This window comes from Anolis carolinensis, chromosome 5 (assembly GCF_035594765.1).
Source record: "Anolis carolinensis isolate JA03-04 chromosome 5, rAnoCar3.1.pri, whole genome shotgun sequence".
Taxonomy (NCBI): Eukaryota; Metazoa; Chordata; class Lepidosauria; order Squamata; family Dactyloidae; genus Anolis; species Anolis carolinensis.
Genome location: NC_085845.1, coordinates 48,548,822 through 48,562,425, shown reverse-complemented (window position 1 = coordinate 48,562,425; position 13,604 = coordinate 48,548,822). Strand labels below are relative to the sequence as shown.

General features: G+C 37.3%; 1 protein-coding gene across 7 annotated transcripts in view; it reads left to right on the top strand.

The window, feature by feature from the left end:
• Positions 1-13,604, top strand: part of lrba (LPS responsive beige-like anchor protein) — a 424,775-nt gene that overhangs the window by 382,771 nt on the left and 28,400 nt on the right. For 5 of the 7 annotated variants that reach the window (XM_008111987.3, XM_008111989.3, XM_008111984.3 and 2 more), the window contains 4 exons: positions 63-152; positions 4,403-4,595; positions 6,416-6,478; positions 10,414-10,569. In XM_008111987.3, coding sequence (XP_008110194.2) covers positions 63-152; positions 4,403-4,595; positions 6,416-6,478; positions 10,414-10,569 — 502 coding nt within the window. The remainder of the gene's footprint in view (positions 1-62; positions 153-4,402; positions 4,596-6,415; positions 6,479-10,413; positions 10,570-13,604) is intronic. The other 2 variants (XM_008111990.3, XM_008111988.3) reach the window with 1 other exon arrangement.

The window sequence follows — 13,604 nt, the reverse complement described above, 5'->3', positions numbered from 1 at the left end:
GATGGTTCTATTGCCTGCAATTAGCACCTTTTGAACAAGCAAACCTCCTATATCTTTTCCAGGCTGTTGAAGCTCAAATCCGAAGTTTTGGCCAGACTCCTTCCCAGTTGCTCATAGAACCACATCCCCCAAGAAGCTCTGCGATGCAGGTGGTAAGTTAAGTGATGTTTTCTGCATCAACAGCTCTCTCTTTCTTTCTCCCCCTCTTTCATGCACATACGGAAACTCCTTCCAAGACAATATATTTTAAATGGCAGAAAATATTTTTTCACTCTAAACCAGAGTTTTCCAAACTGTGTGTCATGACACATTAATGTGTCTGCTGCACTATATAGGTGTGCTCCGCAATATAATGAGAAATGACAAAAATCTTGGAAATGTATGGCATTATCTTACAAATCATATGCTTTTAAAAATATAATTTAAGGGTTTTCATGAGATATGTTGTGTCCCCATACATTTAATTATTACAATTTCTGTATGTGTCCGTATCTCTTATAAGGGGTTGGTTTAACTTTTGTTTTACTAGTAAAACCGAATTACTTTGTTTCGAAATGATGCATATCTAAAAAGTGTGTCACCAACATGAAATATCTGGAAAGCTCTGCTCTAAACTATATTATGAAGTATAGTGTTATGGTCAGAATGAAATCCATTACAATGCAGAAGTCTTTTAGTGTAATTTAGAACAAAAAAAAAACCAGGTGAATTCTGCTGGATAACTTTGCTCTCGACATAACCCTATTTTCTCACATTAAAAAAATTTTTTTTTTGCTTGGCTCACATTTTTTCCATACCTAGATCTGAGTTACTCACCTTGCATTATTATTCATTATCCATTATATTATTATTACACTATGTGACACAGTTTTTGTTCCTCGGTTATAAATGTCATTTCCTAATTGGTTCTATCATATACATATACATATACTCTTTATTGATTAGGCCATATCAAACATTTAACAAACACATTGGTTCTATCATAAAAATATGGAAAAAGTTTATTAAACTGCAAAAACTTTGTTTTTGCGAGATGTCCTTCAGCATATTTGGCTATCATTTTTCAATGGATATCTCATAGAGTTTCAGTCAATTCAACATAGTTTGTGGAAGCCACAAAACGAAGTTCCTTGAGTATAAAACAACTACTTTCAAAGTAAGTACCACACAATTAAACAGGAAATAACACTTTCAAACCAGAAACAGAAAATCTTTCAAATTTTGTTACATAGTGTTATATGTTCATAAAAGGACAAAAGTAAGTAGCATAAGGATGGTATGTGTTTTCAACATGCTGTGAGAATTCAGAAATCAACACAAAAGTGTCTTCCAAATGGTCAGTTTTTACAAATTAAAGTGTAAGGGATGAATGATGTACTCGTTTAAAGTTATATCCAGATTACACAAATTGTGTTTGTGTGATGCTGTATAGGCAGGTGATGAGATTTGGGCACTGCTTTGCAATTTACAGCTTTTCCATGGACCCAGATGCACTAATGACTCTTGTATCTACAAATGCCTTTAGAAATGTATAGATCAAGTCTTATAGGAAGGATGTCATTTTTACTGTCCCAAAATATTGCTGCTTTTTAGCTCAGGTACCAGGTGATACATTTTTAACAATAGACTTATAGATGCAGCTTTCTAGATATTTTTAAAAATTGCATCACCACATTGGTGTTTCCCATCACAAAAATCAAATGTTTTTACACTGAAATGATTGGGTTAATCAACAAAACTTTCAGTGTGTTTTTCCTGGTTATGTGCAGAGAAGAAATGAGAGGCACCATGGGCTGTGTTAAGTGCACAAGCCATAATATGCACCAGGTGTAGTAATTAGCAGTCACATGAAGGCTGCCTATTTGTCTGGTTTGGCTGCTGCTGTTGTATCCCCTTGTGTTTTCACACCATCAGATAGCTGGATTTAATTGAGGCCACATCAGATGAGGCATTACTGACACCTTTAATTGAATGAGCATCCAGGGAGGATTAACTCATAATATTGATTGGCTTTTAGCCACTTGCTCAAAAGGGTGTCTGGGTAGCTTATTAGTTGTTTTTATTTACACCTTTATACAAAGATGGTAAATAGGAATTCATAGTGCAATATGTTTTTCTAAACACTCCTAATACTCCTAAAAGGACAGATAATAAAAATGCAAATATACTTAATGGTTTATTATTTATGCATAAAAATATGTGAAATGAATACTTTCCTATGTGCGTTTACCTGTGTGTACATCTATTGCTACACTGATGATGATAAATAGACTGAAACTGTTCACATTCCATTAAGATACTAATTCATTATTAAGAAATAGGGTTTTTTTGTGGATAAAGTTACATGTAATACTAAATGGATGTTGATGTAAAAACTTGAATCCATCTTGTTCACCAAACAGTGTTCAAACTAAGTTCACTCACAACCCAAACTTGAGATGTTCTTTATATTACTCAATAACTGTGTCAACAAAACATCACAAAATATGAAGGTTATTTATAGGAATTACATTACATATTGGATGCCACCAGAAGTGTTTACAAAGCTAATTTATATCTTAAGATTTCTTTCTTTAAAGCAGTATGCATTTGATTGAAATTTCAGATAATAATACTATGTGAACATTAAAACAATGATTTCCCTAACTACTTGTTAGCTAGAAACTATTTCAATTTAATTGTATAATATAATATGATGTCAAGAGTATATGACATAAATATTACATTTGCTAGCCTGTTTATCTTAAGAATTGTGCTTCAATATTAGTTGTAAGCCCTTTAATGATATGCACTTAAGGCCCCTTCTACACTGCTCTATATTCCAAGTTATCTGCTTTGAACTGGATTATATGAGCTTTCGCTGTCAGATAATCTGGGATCAGATCCTGGGATATAGGGCCAGTGTAGAAGGGGTCCCTATCATCTGTAAAGATGTGTGTTATCCAGGTGGAGACAGAATAGGTTATTTCAATTTGGAGTTCTTTAAAGGAGTGGGGCAAACTAGGAATCACCTTCCTTGACTTTAAGACAAAGCAAGTATCCTATGTACTCATGTATAAGTCTAGAAATTTTGGTCAAAAAATCAAACCCCCAAACCCTGAGTTAACTTACCCATAGGTCAGTATGACTACTGTACCTTAACTCTTATATATAAAAAGAAAGCATTTTCTTCTCTGAGTAAAGTGGAAAAAGGCAAAAGCTGAATCCATCCTGTGTAAACCTAAAAGAAGCACCAACCCACTCTCAACTCTCTCCACCATGGTGCCTTTTCTGGCCTTTTTAAATGTCTAGGTGGGAGAAATTGCATTGACATTAGTGCTCTCCACTAATGTTCTTCTAGTTATCCACAGATCATATCAAAATCCATAAGTTTGGGTCCAAAACCTGTCCACAACTTAAATACGAGAACAATTACGTATTAACTTTTTTATGCTGAATGTGTCTCTTTATTTAATTTTTTCCACTGTAAAATCTAAATTTTTAAATTGAATCTAAAATGCATCCTCAATTGTCATGAGCAGAACTCTGTCAACAGAATATCCCTTCTGGTGGAATGGAGGGTGCAATTTTCAATGAGCCCGCTTTTCCCCTTTATTATTTTCTGCTTTCCTATAATATCTTTTGGAAGTTTATGGGCCCCACAGTGTCTAAAGGAGAAGGAAGAATCAGTGGGAATTATACACCCTCCCCCCCCCCCCCCCCCCCCGCAACCTGGAAACGCATTTCAATGTAATCTCCATTTCCCAAAGGCATCCTGGAACCCAAATAATAGTATTTGAAATATATCTGAACAGTGACTACAATTCCATGCATAAGCTATTTTAATGTGTTCTGTTTTGGATGAAAGCATGACAATAATTCTGTAGTGATATTTCCTTATTTATTCTCAAGGTATACACATATAGTGTGTGTGTGTGTGTGTGTGTGTGTGTGTGTGTGTATACTGCATATGTTATTTTATTTATTTTTCCTCTCTAATTTGCCATGGGTTTTCTTCTTTGAGCTTTACTATAGCTTTTAAGACACTCTGAGAGGCTGCATTTTATTTATTTCTCTGTTGAGATTTGCTTTTCTTATTGATCTACCTTGGTTTCTTTGAAAGCTAAACCATTTGCAAGATACAGGCGACTGGGAACACTTTAATAGTGGTCTGCTATGAATGTTTCCTTTAGATCTTTTCTCACTCTGTGTGCAATTAAGCAAGCACATCAAGGTGTTCTCTAAACTGATAGTTTCCATGGGCCTGTCAAAAATTATTGCCTTGGCATTCATTTGCAGCTGCTCTTGGTTCTTGCTTATTTTAATTGGGTCTTCCTTCTCTTGTCCTGTCCTTTCCTTCCTATCTCCTTCGCTTTTTTTCTTTTTCCCATGTGTTTGGGGTCTTGTTGTACCCACTCAACAGTATCTCCTCCTGCAGAGTCCGTTGATGTTCACAGACCAAGCTCAGCAAGATGTCATCATGGTCCTAAAATTTCCATCCAACTCTCCTGTAACACATGTAGCAGCCAATACCCAGCCTGCTCTGGCAAATCCTGCTGTCATTACAGTTACTGCTAACCGACTGTTTGCTGTGAATAAGTGGCACAATCTTCCTGGTGAGTATGGCTGTTCTAGCAATTGTTGCATGTTGATTGTGTGTGTGTGTGGAAGATAAAAGATATGTGCATAGCCTATTTGCTATTAATGGATCGAATCCTAAGAAATACAAGTAGAATTGTAGTGGAACTCACATAAAAAGGTAAATTCGATTTTTGTGATATATGTGGAACACCTTATATCTCATCTTTCATTGCTTCTCCAAAGTCCCTCAGTTCTCGATATATTTGGATTGGAACATACAAAATACAAGTGAATTGTAATGGAAGTCCCATCAAGAAAGTGCATCAGAGTTCTGTGACTTATGTGTAGCACGTTATATTGCATCTCTTCTCTCTATGAAAGTTATATCCTCTTCTTCCCGCAATGCCTCAAAAAGTTGTTCCAGGTTTCCAGGGACGGGAAGATTCTTGAGACATGGGATGCACTGGGGTACTGCAGCTGGAGAAATCTGTCAGAAATCAGTTGCAAAACCTTCTTATATGAATGGAAGGACCTTTTGCAAAGAAGGATCTTTTTGTGTCCAGTCTGATATTTATGATTTTCAGAATGTCTAAATTCATCTGCATTCTTTGATCGACAATATAGATCTATTGCATTTCAATAGATGTATATTGTAAATTTCCGAATCCTCTTTGTTCTTCTGTTTCTTATATCAAAGCTTTTTCATCAGCTTGCTATTCATTATGTAATACAGATGACCACACATGACTTGGTAACTTGCTGTATTGAGCATGTGTTGAGCAAGCTAATGAGGAAGAATATTTGACCACTTGCCACCTCATTGAAGGCTATTGTTCTGAATTGCCTGCTGCCCATGAACCCTTCCTTACCACTGATTTCTTGCCAATCATTATTCCAGGCTTGCTATTAAATTTGTATTACAATTCTTTTTGATGTGCAAAATAAATATACAAAGAACAATGAAGCATACCAATGCACTGTTTATATGATTTGCACCAATTTTGTTTTGCTCATTTGTCAGCCTGAGCATTTTATTCCCAAATTCAATATTCTATCTAGGCTAGAAACGTACACTGCACCATCATTTTCTCAGATTTTAGTAAATCAGGGCTTATGAATTCTATAAGAATAGTGTAATCATCCCAGTCGCGCATGTGCTTTGCAAGGTGTATGCGAAAATGTGAGATGTTGCACATATGATATTTATTATGTTCCTTACCATTCCCAGAAGTGTTCATTGACATTTTGAATTTTTGCATCATCAAAATAAATACATTTCAGGTACAAAAACTCTCCACACATTTGTAAGACTGCAATCCAGAAATGTTTCTTGGAGTTCTTTTTTATACAATGCAACTTTCAGAGAATTGATGAAATATTTAATGCTGTGTGGACTAGAAATTCCTTATCTTTATTATATAAATAATAATAAGATTTTTTAATGAATCCTTTGTGCTGTGCTGTTCAAAAATATTTTTAAAGGGGAAAACAATATTTGCTATAGTCAGCAGATGGTTGTCACATTTTGTTTTCAGTGCTCTTTACCACTTAATTTTGTTTTGTTGCAACATGAGAGGCTGCCAGTCAAGCATCTGCTGTAGCTTATGGCCAGGTTCTGGACTCTCTGACGCGGGTACACATTAAGAATAGCAATAATCTGAAATAAATGTAATAAGCAGTCTTTGCAATGCCTGGATATTTTGTTTTGTTTTGTTTCATCGATGGAGTCTAATAAATGAAAGGAATTACCACTGTGCCAGGGAAACAATGGCAGGTAGTGTTTGATTTATAGGATTTTCCTTGGTTTTAATGCCTGCAAATAACACAGTTCTAAAATCTTCCTTGTGCATTTTAGCTCATCAAGGTGCCGTTCAGGACCAGCCATACCAGCTGCCAGTGGAAATCGATCCTCTCATAGGTCTGTCACTTCCTTCTCTCTTTGCGATTCATTAAGCTCTGTATGGTGGCCCTGAAGTGTAGATTAAGGTTGTTTTTCACTTGCTGGTTGCTGGGAATGGAATTTTCCTGATAAACCATTTGCATGCAAATTGGAATGCAATGAGCTGTGGCTATGCTGGTATTTCATCAACTCCCCCTCATTGGTTTGCCTAATTTGAACAGGCCTAGGACGTGTGTCAGTGAAAATTAATATGGATGCCGTAATAATGTGTGATTGAGAATGCGCATGAAGTACTGTCAGGATAATATTGGGCCTTTTCATCACTCAGACTTGTTGATGAGCAAGAGCGAGGCATGGTTATGATGAATGGGCTCACCGGTAATGCGATGGAGCTCCTTTGCAGAGAAATTTTCATAATAACAGCGGGATTCTTAACCGCGCTGTGTTGTGAAAAATAAAAGTGTGGTGCCAGAATTCCATCATTAAGGGAGATCAATCCTTTCTTCACAGGCCTGCTGCTCGGGCTGAGGGAATTAATGTGTAATTGCAGAGTACTGTAGTTCCAACGTTGAAATATACAACTCAGCCATTTTTAGTGTTAAGATATTAGTATTCATTTTCCCAAAACATGGTAAACTTCTGGATCACAATCAGTAATTTGTATAGTTTTTCTAGTTATTGAATGTGAGTGAATTGTTGTACTTATTTCAAAGACAAAAGGAACTACTACAAAATATTTTGTCTGTGTTGTCGAAGGCTTTCATGGCCGGGATCACAGGGTTGTTGTATGTTTTCCAGGCTATATGGCCATGTTCCAGAAGTATTCTCTCCTGACTTTTCACCCACATCTATGGCAGGCATCCTCAGAGGTAGTAAGGTATGGAGAAACTAAGCAAGGAAGGTTTATATATATATCTGTGGAAGGTCCAGGGTGAGAGAAGAACTTTTGTCATTTGAAGACCAGTGTGAATGTTGTAGTTAATCACCTTAATTAGCACTGAATAGCTTCATCTCCTGGCTTCTTCCTGCCTGGGGGCATCCTTTGTTCAGAGTCATTAGCTGCCCCTGGTTGAGTCATGTATGGAACTCCTCTGTTTTCAGCGTGTTGCTTATTTTAAAATGTTCTGATTTTTTATTTTTTTAATACTGGTAGCCAGATTTTGTTCATTTTCATGGTTTCCTCCTTTTTGTTGAAGTTGTCCACATGCTTGTGGATTTCAATGGCTGTGTAGTTTGACATGATAGTTGTTGGAGTGGTCAAGCATTTCTGTGTTCTCAAATAATATACTGTGTCCAGGTTGGTTCATCAAGCGCTCTGCTATGGCCGATTTCTCTGGTTGAGTTAGTCTGCAGTGCCTTTTATGTTCTTTGACTTGTGTTTGGGCACTGCGTTTGGTGGTCCCTATGTAGACTTGTCCACAGCTGCATAGATATATTCATAAAAACTCCAACCATCTCCCAAGTCAAAAAATAAGCACAATCAAAGCCCTCACAGACCGTGCACAAAGAATCTGCGAACCTCACCTCCTCCAAGGTGAACTAAACCATCTAAACTGGGCTCTACAGGCCAATGGATACTCCACTATGGACATCAGAAGAGCTGTGAGGCCAAAAACAAACCATGAGAGTAAAGACAAAGATCCACCCAGAGGAAAGATGTTCTTACCATACATCAAGGGAATCACTGACCGCATGGGCAAACTGATGAAGAAACACAACCTACAAACTATCTACAGACCCACAAAGAAAATCCAACAAATGCTACTGTCAGCAAAGGACAAGAGAGATCCTCTCACCTCTGCTGGAGTCTACCGTATACCATGGATATGTGGACAAGTCTAGATAGGGACCACCGAATGCAGCGCCCAAACATGAGTCAAAGAACATGAAAGGCACTGCAGACTAACTCAACCAGAGAAATCAGCCATAGCAGAGCACTTGATGAACCAACCTGGACACAGCATATTATTGGAGAACACAGAAATACTCGACCACTCCAACAAATATCATGTCAGACTACACAGAGAAGCCATTGAAATCCACAAGCATGTGGACAACTTCAACAGAAAGGAGGAAACCATGAAAATGAACAAAATCTGACTACCAGTATTAAAAAACTCAAAAATCAGAACAGTAAATAAGAAGCAACACTCTGAAAATAGAGGAGTTCCAGACATGAATCAACCAGGGGCAGCTAATGACTCTGAACAAAGGATGCCCCCAGGCAGGAAGAAGCCAGGAGGTGAAGCTATTCAATGCTAATTAAGTGATTAACTGCAACATTCACATTGGCCTCCAACTGACAAGAGTTCTCTCACCCTGGACTTTCTACAGATATATATAAACCTTCCTTGCTTAATTTCTCCATACCTCATAACCTCTGAGGATGCCTGCCGTAGATGTGGGTGAAACGTTAGGAGAGAATACTTCTGGAACATGGCCATACAGCCCAGAAAACATACAACAACCCAATATTTTGTCTGATTAATAGTAGTTTATATCAAGCTCACTATAATTAGTATATTCAAATGGATAATTTGATCATTGGTAACGGATTTTCATTATATGCATGTATTGAGCAGACATAGCTGACTACCTTGATTATCTGTTTAAACCTTTGAGCACGGGTTTATGGGAGTCCCTGCCACAATGCTTAATAAAATTACTGAATTAAAAATAATACCTCTTTTGCCACCAAATATCCAAATATAAATATTTTGTAACTTATAGAAACCTTGTAGTTTGGTTCTGGAATAGAGGCATGGCATTGATACCAGCACTAGAAATGTATTAGAATGAATGAGATTAAGATGTCTATCATTTGTGTCTTTAAGTCCCCTGTTGACTTATGGAAACTTTCATAGGGTTTTCTTAGCCAAGGAATATTCAGATGTAATTTTTAGCAGTGAATCTCTTCCTCTGAAATACAGCACCTGATAGTCATTGGTAGTCTCTCATCTAGCTAGTAACCAATGCTTATCCTGCATAATAAAGAGAATGAAATATTATTTATCAGATAATAGTCTAGGATTGCTGAAGAATACAATGCTTATTTATCCAGTATTATATGCCCTTAACAATTTCTAGTGTTTAAGAATGTTCCATTTATTGATAGATTTCCCCCTAGAGATGTTTCCCTACCCTTAACCCATCTATTTCTTGTAACCAAGAGCAAATTATGTACAGAAAAGTTCTGCCTCAAGCTCTTCCTGCTGCTTTTACTCCTAAAATCATTCAGTTATTTCAATGATTGCTTGAAGAAGTTATCCTCCTAGTAAAACTTCTGCTTTATACCTTCTATTACTGGGCATAGGATAGCAGAACATGGCAAAGCAGTTCACCAAGTCACATATGAGCAAGAAAAAATTAGCCTGAAAACTTATTACCAAATCGGTGTGTTTTATTCTTAAGATTTAGTCATGTGTGAAATCTCTTTTGCAGCAAACTACATAAGGTTCACTACCTCTAATGTATCCATTATAAACAGTGATGTTGGTATGATAACTTCTGATTAGCCCATCAGACAAGCTAGCAGGATCCTAATTTGAAAAAGTTTTATTAACAAAGATAATTCCAAATGTAGAGTTTGGCTTACTCTTTTGTCACTCTTTCAACTGAACAATTAATAGTTAGTTGAGTGTTAATGCAACAGTATGACATATGAAATTTTCCCAACAATTATTCATGTAACAGGTATCCCATTCCAAATAATATTTTGCAGCGATGCATTTGCTCACTGGTGGTAATTGAATGTATAGGCTAGATCTTGTAGAATTTCCTTCCTGGCAAATATAGAAAAGCTTGTAATGAAGCAGTGAGGAGGAAATGGGCAGGAGCAATAGCAAGACATATTGCTTAATTACCTGTGTAAAAATCAAGAAATAAAAACTCAATTTGAAATAATCCCAAATTAATATGTTATGGGTTTTTTCTCTCTCTTCTCTTCCCTGCAGCCAGCAATACGAGTATGCACAGGAGGCAAATCACAGATCTTTTAGACCAAAGTATTCAGGTCCATTCCCAGTGTTTTGTAATCACTTCTGATAATCGATACATTCTGGTCTGTGGTTTCTGGGACAAAAGTTTCCGGGTGTACTCTACTGATACAGGTATGTTATCAAATTTAGTGTATTACTTGGTTGTCTTCTATAACTTTGGGTAAGGTGTTGGTTCCTCTTCTGGTTTTTCTCTTCATTTAAATGTCTTTAATTTAGTTTGTTTTTTATTTAATTTTTCACTTTTCTTTGCTTTACAATACAAGAGTGCTTGCATACCATACAACAAATAAGAGAAAAGATAATGTTATTTTAACCCTCTTTAGAAAGAGAAGAATGTGCAACTTCTATCCAAAATCTTTGTACATGAAAACTTTCCAACCTCTTAAGATATTTACTTAGAAAAGAATAGTGATCATTCCTTTATGCCTCCTTCTATCACCCTTTAAATTTCTGCTTTCAATTAGAAAATCAAACAGAGCTTTTGGTCAGATCCAGCATCATTCAAACGTTCTCTTGCATAAGATAGACTTTCGCTGTAAGCGAAATATTAATTGACTATATAACCTTCTGCCTCTCCCTGCTGCCCCAGTTCTAGCAAATGCCATTCCCCTAAACTTTAGGATGGACATGGATTCAGTTCTCTGTTTAGAATCATAGAATCATAGAATCATAGAGTTGGAAGAGACCTTATGGGCCATCCAGTCCAACCCCCTGCCAAGAAGCAGGAAATCACATTCAAAGCACCACCAACAGATGGTCCTCCAGCCTCTGTTTAAAAGCCTCCAAGGAAGGAGCCTTCACCACACTCCAAGGCAAAGCGTTCCACTGCCGAACAGCTCTCACAGTGAGGAAGTTCTTTCTGATGTTCAGGTGGAATCTCCTTTCCTGTAGTTTAAAGACATTGTTCCACGTCCTAGCCAGGGCAGCAGAAAACAAACTTGCTCCCTCCTCCCTATGACTTCCCCTCACATACATAGCTATCATGTCTCCTCTCCTCTTCACTTCTGCAGGTTAAACATGCCCAGCTCTTTCAGCCACTCCTTGTAGGGCATGTTCTCCAGACCCTTGATTATTGGACACCTTCTAGCTTGTCAACATCTTCTTTCAATTGCGGTGTCCAAAATTGGACACATTATTCCAGGGACGAATAGAGGGGTATCATGACTTCCCTGGATCTAGACACTAGACTCCTATTTATGCAGGCCAAAATCCCATTGACTTTTTTAGCCACCACATCACATTGTTGGCTCATGTTTAACTTGTCCACGAGGACTCCAAGATCTTTTTCACACGTACTGCTGTTGAGCGAGGCGTCCCCCATTCTGCATCTTTGCATTTCATTTTTTCTACCTAAGTGGAGTATCTTGCATTTGTCCCTGTTGAACTTCATTTTGTTAGTTTCAACCCATCTCTGTAATCTGTTAAGATCATTTTGAATTCTGCTCCTGTCTTCTGGAGTATTAGCTATCCCTCCCAATTTGGTGTCATCTGCAAACTTGATGATCATGCCTTTTAACCCTTCATCTAAGTCATTAATAAAGATGTTGAACAGAACTGGGTCCAGAACGGAACCCTGTGTCACTGCTTTCCAGGATGAAGAAGACGCATTCGTGAGTACCCTTTCGGTTCGTTCACTTAGCCAATTACAGATCCACCTAACAGTAGTTTTGCCTAGTCCACATTTGACTCGTTTATTTGCCAGAAGGTCATGGGAGACCTTGTCAAAGGCCTTACTGAAAACCAAATATGCTACATTCACGGTATTCCTTGCATCTACCCAACTTGTAACTCTATCAAAAAGGAGATCAGATTAGTCTGGCATGACTTGTTTTTGATAAATCCGTGTTGACTATTAGCAATGACTGCATTCCTTGCTAAGTGTTTGCAGATCACTTCCTTAACATTCTTTTCCGGAATCTTGCCTGGTATCGACCTGAGGCTGACCGGACGGTAATTATTTTGGGTCTTCCTTTTTTCCCTTCTGGAAGATAGGGACCACATTTGCCCTCCTCCAATCTGCTGGGACTTCTCCCGTTCTCCAAGAACTCTCAAAGATGATTGCCAGTGGTTCTGAAATAACTTCTGCTAGTTCCTTCAATACTATTGGATGTAGTTGATCTGGCCCTGGGGACTTGAATTCATTTAGAGCGGCCAGGTGTTCCTGGACAACTTGTTTCCATATTTGGAGTTGGATTTCCCCTAATCCTTTTGCTGAGGTTGAGGACGCCTTTCTTTTTGTGAGAAGACTGAGGCAAAGAAGGCATTAAGTACAGTTCTGCCTTTTCCCTATCCCCTGTCAGCATCACCCCATATTCTCCTCGCAGAGGCCCTATTGTCTCCCTGTTCTTCCCTTTTCAGCATTAACCTTGCTATTTTGAATTTCTTGTTTCTATTGCTGGTTTGTGATCTGCATATAATAAATGCACGCAAATTCTTTGCAGGAGCTTATACCACTTATTTTAATCTGTTCATAGCCCCCATATATATTAATGGAGTTACAACATTTACCTAAGAGCAGCCTTCTGTTAAATCAGAAATGGTTCAGGATGTTTTCCTATCCTTGTTCTTTGAGTGATGATCCTTGCAACTTTTTTCATCACAAAATGGATCTCCAAGAATATTCCTTGTTCCTATTTAAGAACCTAGCTCACAGTAAATTACTGGAACAATTTGACAAAGAAAAATATTTTAACTTAATGAATCAACGGAAAAGACCCCAATGTGTGACAACAATAAATATTATTGGAATTTGCATTATAAATCCATTCTTTGAAATGCTAATAAAACATCAGAGTAAAAGAATTTGAGAGTTAAAATGAAAATGTTTATTTGCTTTAAGTTTTATGGAGACATCTTTGGGGACATAATATTAAACCTGGTCTATATGTGCATCAGAGTGGCTGCCATGGTTATGAGACTTACTCAAAATTCAAGTAGGAAATAGATTTTTAGAATTTTCTCCAATGTAAATATTTTTGCAATACCTTACAAATTAAAAAAAAAGTTTCAAAAGCCAGTGTATCTGTGATAATTGGTCAACCGTAGTTGTTTCCCAGATGTGTTAGTCTTTAGCTAACATGGGAATTTAAAAAACTGTGTGCTTGCATTAGCTATGGAGTTAAGTTATACCATTGTACACCCTCATC